The sequence below is a fragment of the Grus americana genome, chromosome 10, assembly GCF_028858705.1.
Source record: "Grus americana isolate bGruAme1 chromosome 10, bGruAme1.mat, whole genome shotgun sequence".
NCBI classification, from domain to species: Eukaryota; Metazoa; Chordata; class Aves; order Gruiformes; family Gruidae; genus Grus; species Grus americana.
This window is the reverse complement of record NC_072861.1, coordinates 8,409,160-8,429,065: the sequence shown is the minus strand read 5'-3', so window position 1 is coordinate 8,429,065 and position 19,906 is coordinate 8,409,160. Positions and strand designations below refer to the sequence as shown.

General features: G+C 36.4%; 1 protein-coding gene across 3 annotated transcripts in view; it reads right to left on the bottom strand.

Annotated features, from left to right (window-relative positions):
• The window catches only part of MYO1E (myosin IE), a 123,902-nt gene that overhangs the window by 30,200 nt on the left and 73,796 nt on the right, over nucleotides 1–19,906 (bottom strand). For all 3 annotated transcript variants that reach the window (XM_054837067.1, XM_054837068.1, XM_054837069.1), the window contains 13 exons: nucleotides 17,504–17,591; nucleotides 15,910–15,999; nucleotides 14,821–14,952; nucleotides 13,276–13,410; nucleotides 11,936–12,068; nucleotides 8,338–8,534; nucleotides 7,209–7,289; nucleotides 6,725–6,811; nucleotides 5,383–5,469; nucleotides 4,084–4,251; nucleotides 3,236–3,321; nucleotides 2,559–2,640; nucleotides 1,642–1,748 (listed from right to left, as the gene is read on the bottom strand). In XM_054837067.1, coding sequence (XP_054693042.1) covers nucleotides 1,642–1,748; nucleotides 2,559–2,640; nucleotides 3,236–3,321; nucleotides 4,084–4,251; nucleotides 5,383–5,469; nucleotides 6,725–6,811; nucleotides 7,209–7,289; nucleotides 8,338–8,534; nucleotides 11,936–12,068; nucleotides 13,276–13,410; nucleotides 14,821–14,952; nucleotides 15,910–15,999; nucleotides 17,504–17,591 — 1,473 coding nt within the window. The remainder of the gene's footprint in view (nucleotides 1–1,641; nucleotides 1,749–2,558; nucleotides 2,641–3,235; nucleotides 3,322–4,083; nucleotides 4,252–5,382; nucleotides 5,470–6,724; nucleotides 6,812–7,208; nucleotides 7,290–8,337; nucleotides 8,535–11,935; nucleotides 12,069–13,275; nucleotides 13,411–14,820; nucleotides 14,953–15,909; nucleotides 16,000–17,503; nucleotides 17,592–19,906) is intronic.

Sequence of the window (19,906 nt, the reverse complement as noted above, 5' to 3'; positions counted from 1 at the left end):
ACAAAAAAAACCCCTAAACCAACATTCAGCAAAATATCACATAAACTCAGTTACGTTTTGTATTTCCATCAACACAGAACTTTCTCACAGTAAAATCATGAAACAACAAAATTAAACTGGAGTTGTTACATGCATATAATTTTTTTTTCCCCAGACATGTCACTAACTGCTACAGCATATGTATCCAATGTAAGGACCTAGTATAATATATTGGAAATCACAGTTTGAAATGGGAGAGAATGTTAAGATTTTTAAACAGGGATGAAGGATTACCATTATGAGACCTAATTATAAGACCTATATCTGAGTTTGATAGTATACAATCCTTTGTATTTCATTTGTTATCAGTAGCTGCTGCATTTGCCAAATATCATAATCATTATGGGAAAACGGGAAGAAATCTTGCCCATTTTTGCTCCAAAAGTGGTTTCCTGAAAGCTGGCCTTTTCTCAGGACTAGGTTTTTCTTTGTTTGTATCACTGGTTTCCCAGCAACACCTTCCACAATAAGAAGCCTGTTTTCCAATATTGATTTTTAAAAGCCCCTCAACTTGTAGTTAAAAGTTCTAGATATACTTTTTCCAGGATCACTTACTTTTCTTGTTTGTTCCCCAGTGTCAGTGGTAAATTAAGTGCTGTATAGTAGGATTTTCAGGGGTGGAAAAGCTAGAGAAAGAGGGTCTACATTTCCTGCCAAGACCTAAATGACACTTTCAAGTGCAGTCCCAATTGTGGCTTCTGTAAGTGCTCTACATCTGCACGTAATTGTGCTAGTCGGCATGCCAAATGGCAGGAAGTGAGTTCTGGTGTGTTGTTGATATGGTCAAGAATGCTTTTTATCAGACTTTGCAAATTGTTTCACTGTGATAAAAATAACCACTTGCTTTATCAGCACTTTTACCAATACCAAAAGTACTTGGTGTATATAGTAATAGATGTTATCTATATAAGGATCTCACATAGTATACATACCGTACTGGTCACCTACCTTGGTGCAAAAAAGAGTGTATTTTTTCAGATATGAAGATGCTAAAAAGCATGACATAAAGATGCCTTAAAACAGAGGTGATAAATCCTACTGATGATTTAGATGTCTATTTAATGTCTATATAACCACCCAATAGATATTCTAGTGGCTTCTTTTTAAAGAGCTGGCTAATGAAACTTAAAAGTCAAGAAGTAAAAAAGGAACCCTCTATGCTCTTGGCTATAGAGAGGTTTTGGTAAGTTTGATACATAAAAGCAGATACAGACATCCTGCTGGCTTTTTAGCTACTTAATAGAAGCTGTTTTCAAAGCATAAAGCACAAGTTAGAATTGACGTATAATGCATTTGGTGTGCAAATTCAACATGAAAAACTGAGTCTTTAATATATCTATTGCATTACTGTTATGCAAATGTTGAATATTCATAACTGATATGAGGAAAAACTAGGAACGGCATATACTAACTGCTGATTTAGACGAAGTGACCACAGCTCATCTTCAAAGTTTAGGAGAGGTCATGTCAGATTTCATTTATGAAGGTTTTAGAGTATCTAGTTCTGTTTGTCAGTAGGCTGTATGATTACAAATTATGAATTTTTGTGGGTTTTTCTGACTATTAGCACTGTTTCTCATCACATATGCTGCTAATCCATACCTGCTCTCCTCCCAGTCTCGAGACTTCTTTGTTTCATTTGGTTTGATGCAGCGGATGTAATGGGGTGTACACTTCATCAGGGTGCCAACAAGGTCATTTGCTTGTTTCTGTAAAATCAAGGGAAAACAACAGGATCTGAGCTGAACAGGGTAAATCCTGTGGGAGAATTCTAAAAATTATCAACCATCTGCTGGTGATTCAGTTGAGTGGATCCAATTGACTTTGGTCTTACTCCAGAACAACCAAAGTGTCTTGGGATAATATGTACCTCATGAAAAATTTATCAGTAAATAGAAGGCATCATTATCTCCAGCTGTGTAATATATTAAAACCTTTTATGTAAAAGTATGGAGTGACAAGGAATGCATCAGGTGATTTCACACCTGTTAGGGTGAAATATGAGGAAAGAGGTTGATAAAATATCAATTTCCAAAGTCTGCAAGTGTGTAATTGAAGTGTATATTTTACAACAAGTCTCCAAAAAGATGCTTGCCTTCTAACACTTGCTGCCTTAGTCAAGGCACATTGTGGTCAGTAGAGACTTCTGTTGACTTCAGCGGACCAGGCCCTGCTGCATTTCTGCACTACAAAGAGACCGATTATCTGTAGTTAATTGTAGGACATCAAGTGGCTGAGTGAAGGGGCTCGTTCATTATGCACGTGCAAGTACTATTAGTACTACCATCAACTGGTCCTTTGGAAAATTCACTGTTGTAGAATGGCAGTTGAACAAAATGTGTAATGAACAGTCATGCTGGGCAAAACATGACTAACAGCTGAAACAACGCATCACTCTGCAATCAGGATACTCCTGGACAGTAAAAAACAGCAGAGACTACTTTTTCTTTTAATTTAGGTATCCATACACAAACACACACCCATATATGCACATCCTAATGCAGCAAAACTAGACATACTTTGATTTTACTGCCTGCGGTGGTAGGACGGCCCTTCTTGTCCACTTGAAGATTTTCAGGAAACAGAGCCTTTATAAAAGGCCTAGGAAAGAATTAACAAAATAGTGTTGGCATAGAAAGACAATTCAATGCAGGAATGTCAAGGAATATGCTGTAAAAGTTGATAGTTGAGTAGAATATAAATAGCTATTTCTATTCATCTGGAGTTATATCAAATCTATTTTAAGAGTAGTATTTTCCATGAGCTTCATTCCTCACAGAGATCCCTTGCTATTCTAGTGAGCCTTGGAAGACATGATACTGGACTTCTAAACTCAAAGAAACACGCACTTTTTGAAGTAAGCATCGATTAATTAAAATACATAATAAAAAGTTACTTTCTATGTTAAAACAGCGCCTGTTCTGAGAAAATGCCAAATCACTGACAGCCTTCTTTGAGGCCAAAACAAATAGCTGTCACTATGCCATTTGATTCTGACACTGCAGTACCTTCCTTATTCAGATTTGCAGAAAATGAAAGTCAGTATAATGCAAGTGATACTGTTCTACTGCAGTGATGTTTTATTTCCACTTTTATGCAAATGAGTTCACAAGTTGTGAAGTAGAGAAGTCAGGCCTTCTGCATCCATCTGAACTAACATGTTATTCCTAGCTTTAAGCAAGTTTTGCTTACGTACAAATCACTGCTCTGCATGAGTTCAATCAAGTCCATGAAAAGAACATCTCGATTTCTCTCGCAGAATCCATCCATATCATAAGATACCTGGGCCAAGGTGGAAATTGATTGTTTGTGGTAAGTTGAGAACCCAATAATTAAAGAAAATTTAAATTCTGTCCTCATCAGTAGCTGTTCTGAACTTCTTGGTTAGTCTGGTATAACTTAAAGATACTACAATGATCACTAAATCCTTGAATATATTATTAATTAACTCTTTCACAACAAACATGAAGGAATTTCATCCATATATTTAAATTCAGTGAAAAAGATTGTTATGGAGCTAATGAATGTAATACAACACAAGTGAATTTAATACTGGATTTTATTAAAGAAAAATGTTTGCATAAGGATTTACTGTAACTATAACTGCAGGAAATCAGGAACAGTCTTAGAAATATACCCAAGGAAGATAGAACTGTACATTGTACTCCCACTTTTATTGGTATATCATCACCTAAGTATCATTTTTATATCTGAATTCTTTAAAGGTACTATTACTATAGCCAACAATTAAGATTATAATTAATAAAATACTAGGGGCATTTATTTATTACACTTAATGTTGAGTTCTGGTTAGTATGTTTGATAGCAGCAAGGCCCAGACTCACCTCTCCTAAGTAAGGGACATATGTTAGGGCATGTTTGTTCTAACCTCCCTATGTTGTAAAAAGACGACACTGTCTCCTGAAATAATCTGGCTATTTAAAATCAAAACAGGCCTCTACAGGGTTTCCCCCTTCCTTTCATTACTGTTCTTTTTCTTTATAAATACATTATGCAGAAGCCAGTGATGATTTTCCACATTACCTTTCCAGCATAATGATGAATGATAAATCCCTGGTTCCAGCTGTTGAAATGTTCATGAGTCCCAATCTGCATCTGGAGCTTTTGAAGCAGTGTTTGGTCAGCTCCTTCTCCCACTGCATGCATTGTGGCACACACATCATCTAAAATGCTCATAATCCCTGGGGGATTCTAACACATTGGAGAAGAATGACAAAAATAGCACAAGAAGTTGGGGGGAAATGATGCTAGTTTTTCCCCCCCGAAACAGAAAATTCTTTGCTACAAAAACACTAGAGCAAAAGCACAGGAAGAATTAATCAGTAGAGTTCACAGTAGAGATTAATTCATACACAAGCATGCAAATAGTTTAAGGAGAGATACCATTTTGTGTAATGATAGTGACAGTGGGGAATAATGGGGGAAAAACAATGATTGCTGTTACAAAACAAAACCCTCAAAATGCCAAACGTTTGTTTTAGTTTTTAATTCCTTCACAAAACAATCTTGTTTCTCATTCCACCAAAAAATAAACCGATGTCCGAGGTAAGTATTTAAACTCACATGCTGTAGTTTGACAAACTTAAAGCTAAATATCTAAGACTGGCACAGAAATCCTATCCTCTTCCTAGTTATTCTGATACAGATAGGAGACGGGCAAAATCTGATGTGCATTTAAGCACAAATCATTATAGTGCTTGAACTACTGTTGAAATTATCTGGCTTACATGAGGACAAAGAACTAGCTGGGAAAAAAAGCCTGCTTCTGTCCTAAAGGATAACTCAACATTTGTTGTCACCCCAAATCAGAACCTAAAGACCTTCAACTGCAGAACACTCTGTGGAGCAAAGACACAAAATTTCTTTTATCTACAACTCTTTCTAATACTTCCTCTTTACTTGTTTGTGCTTAATTTGCAACAGTACCTCAAAGGAAGGTGGTAGTGTAGCTTCCCCAAACTGAAATACATCTCCCAGGGACACATAAAGCCTTATCTCATGCACAGTAGACTATGTCATGAAGTTCATGATAAAACTTTGGATAAAATTTTAACTTCCATCATAATTTTTTGTCACACATCAATCATGCTACCTTATAGTTCTCTTTCTGGTTGATACGTTAGACAACACATTTTAGATGACATATAGCTTAGAGCTCCTATAAGACAACTTATGTAAGATTTATATATAGGCTTAGTATGACTCAGTAACCGAACAACAGTATTTGCATTTTTCCTATGAACGTTCTTGACAGCAAAGCAGTTGCCCAAATATTTTAGAGAAAAATCTTGTTTTTTCCATCTGTTTGTTCTAAATACTTACCACTTTGTTCTCTATAAGGTCACACACTATTTTGTTGTTAAAGTAATCTATTGGAGTCCATCTAATTCCTTCTTGCACATATTCTTCCTGTTAAGTAAAAAGATGGAAATATTCCTGTGCACTGTGGACGTAGCACTAGATTTACAAAGCAATACATATACACAAACTGTGCTACTCATGTTCAGAAAGACTTGTCAAATGTATGACTGGGGGAGGTGGGGGAAATGACCCATATGATAGTTAAATCCAGTTCTCTGCTGCCTAAGAGATGAATCTGAATCCTTTGCTGTTCTCCCCACACATTCTTTGGTCATTCATAGCCTTTGAGTACTTAACTGAGAACAGCAGGAATATTTCATCAGTGCATTTATTGTCAAAGCATTTTGCAAATAGTAACAAAGTGAGTGTTACAGTATCTTGACAGTGCACCTGAGCATTCATATCCTAATCTAGTTTAAAAACTAAGATTGTGACAGGCATATCAAGGATCAGACCCCCAAAACAACACATTTAGAAATGTGCATGCAATGGTGACACAGCTCTACTTTTTTTATTTCTGTACGCAATTACTGTAACCCTAAAGACACCTAGAGCTTGGGGAAAAAATTCATACTAAAATTTGATTAAATTGACCCCCTCAGTTGCATACAGACAAGTTCAGCTAGACACTTAGCAGGTCATTTGTGTGCTCAACTGCAATGATCACTCACTTCTATACAAAGGCAATTGTGTATGTGCATTCTTGAAAACAGTGTCCTACAGTTGGTGCCAGGCCTGAGCTCATAGCGTACACAATGCTTCTGTCTCAGCTGCATTCTGTCTGCCCTCCCATGCAGAAGCTCACATTTGTGTAAAGTGAGATTTTTGCAGTAAGACTGAGCAGAGAGCTGTAAATACTTTCAGAAGTATTTTTGTATTTGTCTCAATCTACTTAATTCATACATATATATATATATATTTTAAAAAGGGGGGTGGGTGGGAGTGGAGGGAATTAAGAAAAGTATTCCCATTTAACTGTGTGTCATGTCCAACGAAAGCACAGGGATGGAACCAAGCTGCAGTTTTCAATTTCTGTCCATGAGTCAGAATATGCAGCAAGTCTGGGCAGAGTCATATGATTGCATGGACTCGCTTCTGTACCACTATATTAAAGAATAAATGTCTGTAGCTGATGTGGTTTACAGTTTCAGGGTTAGCCAACAACAAAGGTGGTTGGTTTTTTTCTTTGTCTTGCTTAACAAGGCAAATTTTATTGTTAGCAGATGATGAAACCTCAATTTTTCCATCAATTGAAAAAGCAATAGCTCATTTATGATTTCAAAAATAGTAACTATTTGGTTACCTGTTCTGCCTTCAGTGTCAGTTCAATAAAAATCTGCTGTAGTTTTTCATTTACGAAGTTGATGCAGAACTGTTCAAAACCATTTTTCTATAGAAAAAGGAAACAATTTAAAAATTAGTCTTGTGCTTTATATGTAATAATTCTTAGATCTTATGCTGGCAATAAGCTGTCAATGATGGATGGATGGGTTGCTGATTTTACAGACGTTCTGTGTAATCTCAGATCTTTCTTTTAAGATCAATGACCTAGTTTCTTTGAAGTTTCTTCAATACTTAATGTTTATTAAGTGAGACATTACCAGTGAGAACTCAATGTCCAGGAAGCTTGGGTTGGGGTGTGGGTTTTTTTGGGTTTTAGGGTTTTTTTTGCTTTTATTCTGGCCACAGGATTTTTTTTTTTTTCTGTTTTGGATTTTTTCCACCTCTAAATAACAAAACTGCCCCAGGTCAGATCAGCTCAAACCCTGAGTATTGCATGGCCTTACCTGGAATATTTCAAAGCCATAAATATCAAGGACACCAATGTTATATTCTTCATGGTCCTTCTCCATAGCCTTATTAATAGACTAATAAAACAGAAACAAAATGTAAACCAAAGTGTAGTTTATGTATTTAAAAGATATATCCACATCCTTAAATCTTTATATAAAAATATTTCGTTTCTTCAAAAAGCACATATTTGAGTAGAATACGAATATATGTAATAGAGTATTTTACTTTCACTTTTTAATAGTGTTATTAACAGCTAGTAAGCTAACAGTATACTATCCTGTTTTCCATGTTAGCGAGCCTTTCAATCTACTCTTTGTAAAAATCTTTCCCCTTTGGTGTACTTGGCTCAATTAAAGAAAAGGAGCCAACAAAAAAAGAAGTTTTAAGTCTGATATTTGATGCAATTTGCAGATGCTACCATGAATCTTTTCACCTATTTCTGTATTCCCCCACTTCACAGTGTCAGTGCTGGCACAGGAACACAGTGGGAATTAGAGCTGTTATGATGAGCGAGACTTCTGAGACACTAGCAGTGCCACTACAGAGGAGAGACTTCTGCTTCATCTAGCCAGCACCTGTGGTCAAAGGTAAGGTTTCTCCCCCACCAGTCCAGCCTGGGGTCTCATTCCAAACAGAGAGTACTTTAGCACAGAGAATGGAATTTGACCGTTTGCTCAAATGCCACAACATTGGGATGCTGAAGTGGTTCTTTGCAGGGGAGTGGGGTAAGAGAGCATAGGACCATACCCCACTAATTCTGCTCATCTGAAAATGCTCAACTATGTAAGAGAAAGTAAGACTCAGAGAAGTATGGATGCTGCCAGAAAGGAAACGTCAGAATATCATATGGGACAGTTGTGGCAAGGAGACTGAGCAAATATAGCACTGAAAGTACAGCTCATTTCCTTCAAAGAAAGTGCAACATTTGTCATGTAATCAGTGCCTTGTGTTTGGTATCTGTGGTCATGCTCCCACCACACTGCTCAGAGCTGCTTCTCAGGTTTAGGCAAAGAAATGTACTGGGCGACAGTAATGACGGACAAGAAAAGTAGCGCAAGGCACATTTCTAGTGTACTTGTGCCTGTTTTGATACTTCAGTAGAATCAAGCAAATCCAACTTACATCCACCAAGTAATCAAAAACACGGGAATGAAGGGCCTTGGCCAGTGCATCTCTGGTGTAGCAGGCTTGTTCCACGTTTAGCGTTACGTTAATGGACTCAGATTTGCCTCCCCACTTGCTGTCCATCTGTCTGCTGGTCAGTTTTTCCTTTAGGCGGTCCTGGTTAATTCCCAGGAGAAAAGCAGGGAAAGCCAAGACTGCAAGAAAGATCGGGGTTGCTGGATTATGACTTACAGACTAAACCAATACAAAATGAAGGGGGAAAAAATTAGCTGTATCTCTAACAGCAATCAGCAGTAATAAACCTCATGGGGTATGCAGCTTAAAAAGAAAAAGAGGAGGGATTTATGTCTTTAAAATTTCCCTAAGCTCCCCAAGGACACTTTCAACTCTTTACATACATGGATTTCAATTAAGATAAGCCACTTTGAAGTAAAATAGTCAGCTATTTCTGTACCTTCAAACATGTAAATTGGCTTAGGTCATAGTTTTGAACTATGGGGTTCAAACAAATCACTCTTGGAGGAGATAAAACATTGAGCGCTCACATTAAACAAAATTGACACCATTGAAAATTCTTTGTAAAAACATGAAATGTTTAAAATATTATAAAGAATATGCTATCTGCTTCCTAATATTCTTTCCCTTTCTTCTACTACGTTAGGATATTGCAAAAAGCCTTCAATTGCCTTGCCATTTACTCGGTTTTGGTTTTTTAATCCCTTATTCTGGAAGTACTTTGCAAATTCTGGTTTCCCTTGTTTAAAAGCAGAAAAATACATCTGTGCAATAAGCAGCCGCAAGTCTAGTATTCTTTGCACTCTTAGTACACGGTGCAGATGTTACCTGCAGGTGTCACACCTTAAGGAATGCAAGATGAAAAATGGCTTGAAAGCACATGGAAATAGCTTCCAAGGGCAGCTGCTGGAGTAGGTATTACACTTCCACTAAACACATAATCCTCTAACAGTGTTTCCTCTGTTGCTTTCAGATCTACTTTACTGACGCGAAGAAGGTGTAAAATAATCACTAATGCAGCAGCCTCTTGTGCTTTACATATCTTTAATGTCACAGCATGATTTCGCTAAACCCTTCAGTATGTTAATTCAAAAATTATTTTTAAAACTGCAAATAACTACCAGCTTTCTGAAATCTGATGTATTACCATCAGCAAGCTGATGAAATTTACCCTAGGGTACCAGGAAGCACACAAGTAACTGAAGTTGGGTCACTGGCAACATTTCTGATAACTCACTGAGAACTCAGGTTGAAGAGCACAAGAAAAGGACAAACGTCACATGCTTTAAAATGGAAAAGAAGGTAGGTAATTAGACCAAATACACTCACATATACTGCAAAGATGCCAACATAAGTATTTAGCCATTGACAGTTTAAGAATTTATGAAGATGGTATAATGGTAAGAACCACCATGCATCCCTCAAACTCTTCCTTCACATTGCTAATGGTTTACTGTAAAGGAAGAATAGCTGGACATGACTTTGCCTGACTTCCCTAGTTGGGAACCATAGAGATACCGCCTAGAAATTACTATAAAGCAGGATATGCACATAAATGAAAAAATTATCCTCAGAGAGTAATCAATAGTGTTCTGTGGAATAGTTTTAAATACAATCTGTGAAGAAAAGCTGGAAAAGACTAGGTTCACTTCACTGGTTTTCAGAAAGTGCGAAACAAATCTTTCAATTCAATGGAAATGTAAAGAAAGACTGTTTTAAATTTTTTTCTGCATCCTGGAGAGAATGAGTAGTATTTGGCATGATTTGCAACATGGAAGATTTAGAATAAATAATAAGAAACTTTTTTTTCAACTATTAATATAATGAAGCATTATAACAGATAATAGAGTAATAATCACTGGCAGTTTTAAAGAAGCATTTCTCTAAATGTCTGTGAAGAATGGTCTGTGTATGGATTTGATTCTGACTCAGAGTAAGAGACTAAAGCTCTTGGCGTCTTGAAGAATGGTCTTTGTATGTTTTTCTGCAATTGGCTATATAATAACAAGAACACTGTTGATTGAATTCTTAAACTTTTTATTATTTCAGGCTTGCACAAAGCATGACTTTATCAGTGGTCTTTCATTGTGTTTTATCTGTCGTGGCTATCCAGGTTATTAACGCTTTACTACTTAGTTGGCTAGGACAAACAGTAAACTGCGGGGAGGATTAATGGAAAGAGAAATGAACCCAACTTTCAACTTCATAACACCAAAATTGTACTAAACATTGCTATTTCTTTTCTGGCTTCTTTAAATGCAGTATGTTTATGAATAAGTTCTATATTAATTCTGTCTGCTAGTTTTTTCAATGTCTTATTTGTACACAACTTCTGTATGTATGTCCCAGTGAACAAGAGAAACATAGTGTACATGGCTCATAGAAACACATTCACATTTACCAACTTATTTCTAACATGCCTTTTCAGTTTGTTACTTTTTGATGCAACATGCTGCATCGATCTCATCTGGCTATTAAATGTCTTGATTTCACTGAAAGATTTCATACTGTGATTTAAATGGAAGCATAATAGCTCATTTGGAATTAGAAGGCATATAAAAAGATCCTATACTTTCCTTTGGATGTATAAAATGCCACAAAATGTTGTTCTTTGGTTCACTTACTATTCTCTCACGTTAAGAAATTAAGGTTAAAAATTAGTATTTTTTATGTCCCAGTTTCTTAAAACAAATAGCAGTAGAGTACTAATACAGTTGAGTGGGAAGCTGACTGCACGAGATATTGTATTCATATTGAACTTAGCTAAAACTAAACTAACAAATGCAGTTTTCCTAAGATAAGGACCATTCTGAAATAAGAGTTAAGAGAACAGATAGATACATGTAAGCTACTATATGTTGTGCTTATCCACTCTGCCTTAAACTATCACAGTAGTATAAAACCAACACTAGCTGCAAGGTATAAATCATGACAAAAATGTTTAAAACTCAAGATCTGTTAATCTGTCAACATCTTGCTGATGTAGGCCTAGCTGATATAAAACAGCAGCAAGAGGTGAAGGATGCAAGGACAGTGCATTGTGGATAAGGAAATAGTTCCACAGTAGATGTGCCTAATAATGAGGTATGGGTCGAGAAATTTGAGACAGGGAACATAACTGTGGTAAGCAAGCTGTGCATTTCAATTCAATTGGGAATGTTCAATTCGGAAAAGGTCTTCTGGATGCAGGTACATATATACGTATGCCTGAGACTGGGCATACTTCACAAATTGGTAGCTACTTTCACATGGCAATGAGGTCAGAGAAACCACGTAAACAGGTGTTTTTATGAACATGTGCTGATGCACTGAAAAGAGTAGAGTTCAAGTTTGCTTGAAAGTGTTTCTTGCAATTTCTTGCTGGAAAGAGATTTCTTAAATTCAAACTGCAAAATTGCACTCCTAATTAAGTCAGTATCATTGTATGAGACAAAACAGGGGCCTCATTATGAAAATTAGCAGCCTCACACTATAAGAAATGATGCTCCATGCTTGGATAAGCAGCTCAAGATTGCAGTTCACCTCATGCCATCTGGGTTTCAGTCTGTTGCTAATTCTGTTAGTTTCCAGAGGTACTTACATTCCTCACTCTCCACTCCTGCATAGTTGCCAACTTCTTTGAAGCTGATGTTTCCTAAGTGCAGTATTCCTGCCACTATCTGCAGCACCAATGCTTGTTCCTCTGCAAAGATCCCAATCACACTCATTGCATGCTGGGAAGAAAAAAAAGATTAAATCAGTCAAAGAATCTGTTCAGCGACTCTTTGTCATAGAAGTCCTTTTACAATGTTGATGTTTTCAAAACAGTTAAAATATGTAAGGCAACCAACTTTCATTACAGCCTGCAATGAAGTTTCAAAAGGTACCAGATGTCCTGCTTCAGCATTTTTGTATTTTTTTTAATTAACTACAGAAGCATCTACGCCATTTCGATGATGTGCTGGCAAAATAAATTCTGGAAAAATTGAAGTTACTAAAAACCTGCTCTGAAGTGTCACAATAAATAGTTTCATTGCAAGATGGGAAACAATGAACTTCTGAGACAATGATGTTATTCCTTCTACACAGACAGTTTATCCACTGAGACTAAAAACTGTGATGCCGTACTGAATGGCTCTAAAAAGCAGCACAGTCTGTCTGGCTTAGGCTGTGAATTTCAGCCACTTATTAGTAAATAACCCACAACATAACTGTTTTGAGTCTAGTGTATATGGTAACTTATAGAATGTCTTCTCAACTGACTTGTTTTCTAAAACACCAAATTAGCTAGAATACAACAGTAATGATTATTTTTTTAGGTCTTTAAATGTGCTACCTACATAAATAAGATGATGTATTAATACGCTTATTTTAAATAGTAAATTTCTAATAGCAGGAAACCAGCAAGTTGACATGACTTGCATCAAGGTCACACCACAATGAATTGGCAACAGCACTGGATAACGATCCCTGATCTATGCTTTCTAAGTCCCTTTCTCCAGCCTTTCAGTTGCACTGTTTTAAATAGGCATGGAAGATCAGTCACTGCTAATAATTCAGCTAAAACAGGGCACGCTCTTATATTTCCTTCTATTGGAAGGTCCTCACTGTGTGTGTATTTTCACATTTTTCATACTGCAGATTACCTGCACTCAATTAAATTTCATTAAATTTGCACCCTTCTGAAAAAGAACAAACAGAAAACAAAAAGCCTTTCTATAAAAAGTATCTCTTATCTTCTCAGGATTCTTAGTAATCCCTGCAACATAGGACCTCTTCAGGGTAACATACCTCTTCCTCAGGGTAAAATACAATTAAAATAAATAAGTTACATCTACATTAATTTCTCATTCCCACATTAATGCATCAATGCCTTTGCTACAAACGGACAGTGAAATGAGCATACATTCACCAATATACAAATCAGAGTAAAAAACTCACCAATGTTTCTTGGAAATCTGATTTGTCATTGATGTCATCAACTTTGTAGGACCCAGAGAGACTCAGATAGTAGTAGTAGTCCATACTGGTAATGCCAAGACTGCTTTTTTGTTCTGAGGAGGCCCCTTCAATTAGCTGTGGAATAAAAATCCCCAAATTAGGTCATACAATGATCTTCAGCAGAGGTGAGGCAGGTAGGAAACAGTGCTTGGGCCTGAAATTACTGAGAAAAATATGGCTACTGCTGCATCAGGTATGTATCCTTCCTACATTTTGTTAATCGTTTAACCCAAAAGACCAGATTCTCATTCCTATGAATGGTTTATTCTAACTTCCACATCGAATAAAAAGCAAAATTTGAGACTGACTTGAATGCCTTCCATTGTCTTTACCTCATAAAGATAAGGCAAAGTAGGTTTTCTAATCTGCAATGTTATTATCTAAACCCTCAGGAGCAACGTGTTTTCCACAGCTACTGGAAGGAAGGCAGAGTTGAAAGAACATACTACAAAAACATTACTTGTGACTCTAATTGTGAGGCCAAGTATCCTTTATGCCCATTATGGCATATGTTAAGCAAGTTTTGAACTGCTCCAATGCTACGCTGATTTGAGGCATGGCTTAAGTCACACCTCTTTGTATCATTTAGGCTAACAGGGCCAAGAACAAAATAACAGAGTAGTTCAAAAAGGGTCCTGGAGTCTCTGTGCTGCCAGAGGAGAAGCCCCTCAGACCTACATAAAGTCTATGCGGTTGTGCACAGACAGGGCTGCACTAGAAAGGAACGAACAAACTAACCTCAGAAGAGAACAGTCAAAACCCTGGTGTCGAAAAGCCTCTCCAAGCCACAGAGGAAAATCAGCAGGACAGTGCAAATTGTTCATACGCCTCTGAAGAGAACGCACAACGCCTGGAGCAAATCCAGCTCCAACTCAGCTTTCCATCCTGGCAATGGCACTCCAACTCAATGCGAAGCTCCTTATAGTCACTTACAATGCACTGTCTCTACGCTAGTTTTGTAAAGCTTGATCAACGGCACTTCAGAAGATAAGGAAGGACCAGTGAAGGCCAGAAAAGCCTCTTGAAACACAAAAAAAGCAGGGATGCTTGGCAGATTCAACAAAAAAGATATTATCCTACATGTCCTAGAAAACTTAACTGAGAATTAAATCTTTTTTTCGCAGCTGTTTTATGGAAATCCAGAGCAGAAGGTGTAATTATAAGGCCAGATTAAAAAGAAATGTGTTGGAAAGTTCTCATTTTCTATTATATTCTATTGGACTTTTCCACGTGGGAGTTCACAGTGAATCTCCAAGCAAGGCCTTTGAAATACTGAAGTACTTTTGTTCTGGAGCTGAAAGGCAGCTAGGTAGGTCTATGTTAGACAGTGTCTTAACATGCTATTAAGCTTCCCAGTGATATCCAGATTACATTCTTGAGTATGCATTCAGTAATCTCACTGTGTTGAGAATGACTTTTCAATCAAAAGCAAAAACTGGTACTAGTTATTTTAAATAACTTGGAAAGGGCCTATACACTTCTGACCTGGTAAAAAATGTGAAAACTCCTCTCTCCCGGATTCCTCATTACAACTCGAGATTTTTCCAGTAGGAAGTTGGAGATTTTCCCTCCATCTGGTTCTCCACCAGGGCTAAATTGGATTTCAAAGTATTTCCCCTGCAATAAAGAAAGTTGTTGAATGATTAGTAAATACAAATCTGAAATCATGCACTTGTACCGTATCTCAAGGAAGGTTACTATGATATTTTATTTCTATGGATGCAGTGACACAGCTGCCTCAAGGTATAACCTAAGCTTAGATTCTTGAACTATCATGTATTCTTCTTTCTTTCTCCATTTGCACTAGACTCAGGATAATACATCATGTGTTAATGCAAACGTAGAGAGGAAGCGAGCAGCTTTTCACTGCTGAGACTCTTCTTCCTATAAAGGAAATCATAAAGCTCACCAATACGGGAAATAAATTTAACAGATTTATGACCAATGGCAAAATGCTTGGAAGCAAGGTAAAGCAATTAATCTGTTTCTTTCAGGGAGACATTAATAGCGTTAACACTCATGTTGGCCAAGGAACAGATCTCAAATTTGTAAAGCCTATGTGTAACTTTTAAAAACAGAACTGACCGGATGTTATCTAGTGAACAGTCATTTCACAATATTATCCTAGTATTTTATAAAGACAGACTGAAAATAATTCCTGCCTACTTTCTGTACATATTAGTAAAAGCATTTCCCAACAAAAAACTCTAAGGATGGTTTCATCTGTTTTTCAAAAATAACATCAAATTTTATTTTTTAAACATGTATCACTGTGTATATTTTACTGATCTGGAAAACTGGCCAGTTTGATGCTGATAAGTTATTTGCTCACAGACTGAACATATTACAAATAAATTGTGACCAATACCTATTGTAAGAGAAACAAACGTGCAACATGTACACAAAGAAAAGGAGGCCTCTCAACATATACTCTATGTTTTAACACACACACACTTAATATTTTATTTAGATTTCTCTCATTTGCAGACAATTTATATTATACTCCTGAATACTGTCTCTGAAACAGCAGAGAAGTTGGAAGAATAAAGTAATCTTTAAGGTAGAGGGACTTACAAATCTGCTGGAGTTGTTGTTCCGTACAGTTTTTGCATTCCCAAAGGCCTCAAGTAAAGGGTTGGACTGTAGAATAATATCTTTAACATGCTAAAATTTTAGGAAACAAGAGAAATAGAGATTCAGAAATAGACATTTTTAAAGTTCTTACAGATTTTCTAGAAAAACATGACATCTAAATTATATATTAAAAAAGCAAGAATCTGTAAGAAATCCTTTTGATCAGGTAAGGAATAGAATCTAACAGGTTTTTTTTCAGAGCTTCTAGTTGCCATTTTTTGAAGAAAATCCTACAAAATTGAACAAAACGCCTGAGGCTAAAACCTGGTCCTTCTGTTCACTGTTCTGCCAAGCAACACAACCAATACATTGATCTGTTTTTTTCATCATCTTGATTTTAAACAAGTTCCTCCTTACACATGAGCATTTAAATCTTTTTGGGGTGTGGAACCACAACTAAAAAAATCAGCATGAAATCCAGGAATCTGGAAGTGCTTCAGCAACCTGTTTTGGGATCAATGATGCTGCTATCTAGCAATAAAGCATGTTACTATTGTCTCTTTATCCGATCCTAGGAGTTGGAAGTATGGACAAGATATTAGCTTTGGAACAAACCCAATACATGCTAGGTTGTAAAGAAAAGATTGAATTTTATTTCAAAAGAAAGTTATCTATTTACTTATCAAGTATGATTATATTTATTCCAAAAATAACACAATGCATACTTTCTCTGGATCATTCTCTTGGTTACTGAATTATTCTCTGCAATGTTCCCAGTATCATTGTTGCACAAAACTAAGTGGAAGGAACATACTCAACATCAGAGACTGCAATAAAGCAAAAAATTACAGTAAGTACTCCAAAAGAGTGGACTGGTAAAAGCAGCTACTACCTACCTACTGCTGCCTGTCAGTCAATGAGTGACATTGTAACATCATTAAAGGAATTTTGACAGCTAATTCACTCATTTAGCCTTAGTAATAGGTTTTGACACAGCAGACATTGATAGTATAGTTATTAACAAACAACTATTTGTTGTTTCAGCTAGCTTTCAAATACTTTAATTTTGACTAGATAACCTCATAAAATAAGACAACATTTCTGCTGGTGGCTCTCTGACGTATGCATACAAATCAGAGATTTAATTGAAGTAATAAAAACCTGGAAAGACAGCTCAGTTTTCAATAGAATGCCAACACAGGAGGAAAAAAACCCACACACCTACTAAAAGAAGATTGGTTGTTGTTCTTAATCTGGTTAAGGACAATAATTAAAGAGCCCTTAAATAAAAAAAAAAATGCTTGTAGACATAATTCAGCATGAGCGCTACAAAACGTTTAGCAGATGATTCTGGGTCTGTGGATTTCCCTCATGTGACTCCCATCACACAGATACCAGCAATCTGCAAGCAAGCAGTTCACTGTCCGCTTCAGTCGCCTCTGCTGTTGAGGGCTTGTATTTACTTCTGGCTGCTCACCCACAAGCTTCTTCCATAGAGTGCCTCTTGGATGCCAAGACAGACCTTTGTCATTCTCTGTCTGAAGTAAATTTTTGCACTGTGCTTATGCTTCAGCATTACTTGATATCAACTCACCTGTACTTTAGGGCCACCTCCTGAAATTTTGGAGATGTAACTCATGATATACTTAGCAGCTACGGTCTTTCCAGCACCACTTTCACCACTATGAAAAAAGGAATACAAAAATGTACCTGTTAGTTTTTAAATAACTCTAGAATGGAGTAATTTGAGGTTTATCTTGTTTAGCCAAGACTAACTACCTTAACAATGAATAATAATAAATATATGCCATATTTACATCGAGTAAGCTGGTAATAGCTGTGATATACTGTTGTAACATGGTACTTGGATACGTTTGTGAATAAATAATTTTGAATACATCATCCTGCATGGACACCAGAATCTCTATGGCACTTCAAGTCAGAAAACTATGTAAACTGAGAAATAAATATACTTAAACCAAGATGCTCAAAAGAGAGAACAAGTGTGTTAAGAACTCTATCTAAATTTAGTGAGATTTCAGATCTTAGCACAAAAACTCATTTGAAAATCCAAGCTTTGAATGCCATGTCAGATACCTACTTCAGTTCAGGAGTCTTTTGTTTTAGGTGTTCCTGAATGAAATAATGAGACATTATTAATCACATCCTGAATGACGGAAGAACTACCTTCCTGTTCCTATGCCTCTTGACACAGGGTACAAGAAGTCTTAATATTCCATGCTAGCTTTCACAATTCCTTCCTTCCATTATAATATTTCACTTCAATGGTGAATAATGTTTACAACATCAGTAGATTTGCCTTCTCGTGATTAGTAAGCTTCTCAAGAGGGAAAGAAGATTGGCATGCCAGACAATCCAACCTCCCACTTTTATTTCATACCTTAAAGTTAACTTCATTTCAGTAGAATTTCTCTAGACTTACATAAATCTTTGTGCAAGTCAGGTTTGACCTTAATGAATGAAATTTACCCTGACCTGGAGAGCTATACTAATACAAAAAAACAACACATGGATGTTGGTTCAATGTCACAAAGATATCTGAAACAATTTTTTTCTTATGTGAAAATATGTGCTATCTTTAAGCTCCTGAATAATTTCAGTGAATGTTGTTGACTCTTCAGTCCTGCACCTACTTGTTCCTGGATATGGATCAAATGCACATCTTTTCCTGCACAAATTTTAGCTACATTTGCCAGAGAAACATCAGCATGTCCTGCACAGGAGAAAAGGACTTGTGGAGAATGTCAACTCATGGCTCCTTATCAGCATGAGTAATGGAGACATTTCCAAAGGTTTAATTCTGAAAAAGCTCCCCAAACTGCCAAGCTGCAAATACCATTTTACATCTTTAAAGCTTCCAAACAGTACAGAAACACTGAAAGGTCTTCCTCTGACTGCAGTTTTACAGATCAAACAGAAAACTTGAAAAGCTGAAAAAATACTTCTTGATCATCTCGTCTGTGAAGTGTGGATCATGATTTTTATTATTCTGAGTCATCTTTTCCTAAGCATCAAGAAGAAAGCCTATATTATTGGTATCTACTACATTCATAGGGACAGACTGAGTTTGCTGGATGGCAAACTGTATTTAGAAGTTCAAATCAGCAAGAGTTCGATAATTAAAATAACATTTCTTCAAAATTTCCTCGCAGTGAATTTGCTTATCCTGTCATAAAACAAGACCAACAAACCAATCTAAACCGAATCATAATCTTGAGTTTACATATGCAGTTTTTCAGCGGAATACAAAGGAGGATCCAGGGCCAAACACTGAAGGAATTTGGGTAGGTATTATTTATCACGCAGTAAAAATGTAACACATTTAGGTAAGATTTTCTTTGATGCATAAATTATCTTTCTTCTCTTTGTTCAAATTAACTGTGGTTTCTATTTCTCATTCCATAGTGTCTGCCATGGAAATTGACCTGGAGGAATATAGATCCATTTTACTGTTAGTCCCTATTTCGATATAAGTGGTCCTTTATATTAATGTGGCCAAAAGAGTGCCTTTCAGAGTTTGCTTTAGATTTATGCATGCATATGGGTTTTTTTCCAGTTTTATGCTTTATTGATCAGAGACCAGTAAATTGCTCCAATTAAACTAGAATAAAACAGGATGATGCATCATTTATGAACTGAAGTAATTTTATCTGATGGGATGGTATCTTGCCCCCAGTAAAGCTCAGGTAAGTCAACTGTACCAGGGAAATTGCGGCATTTCTACCAAATGATTCTCATACAGAAGCATTTTCACATATATCTTACTGCTCTGATGCTATTAAAACTATTTTTAAGAAGGTGTAAGAGTTATTTTCTAGCTTGGTAGTTTTAAGTACACTAGAAGTACAGAGGCTTTTAAAGATTGAAAAAAATTATTATAATGGCTTTAAGTGGATTGTGTTACTGACAGTTTTCTCAAAGCCTTTTCTTACTAAAAATAAAAACATTACATAGTCTCAATCACTAACAAAAAAGA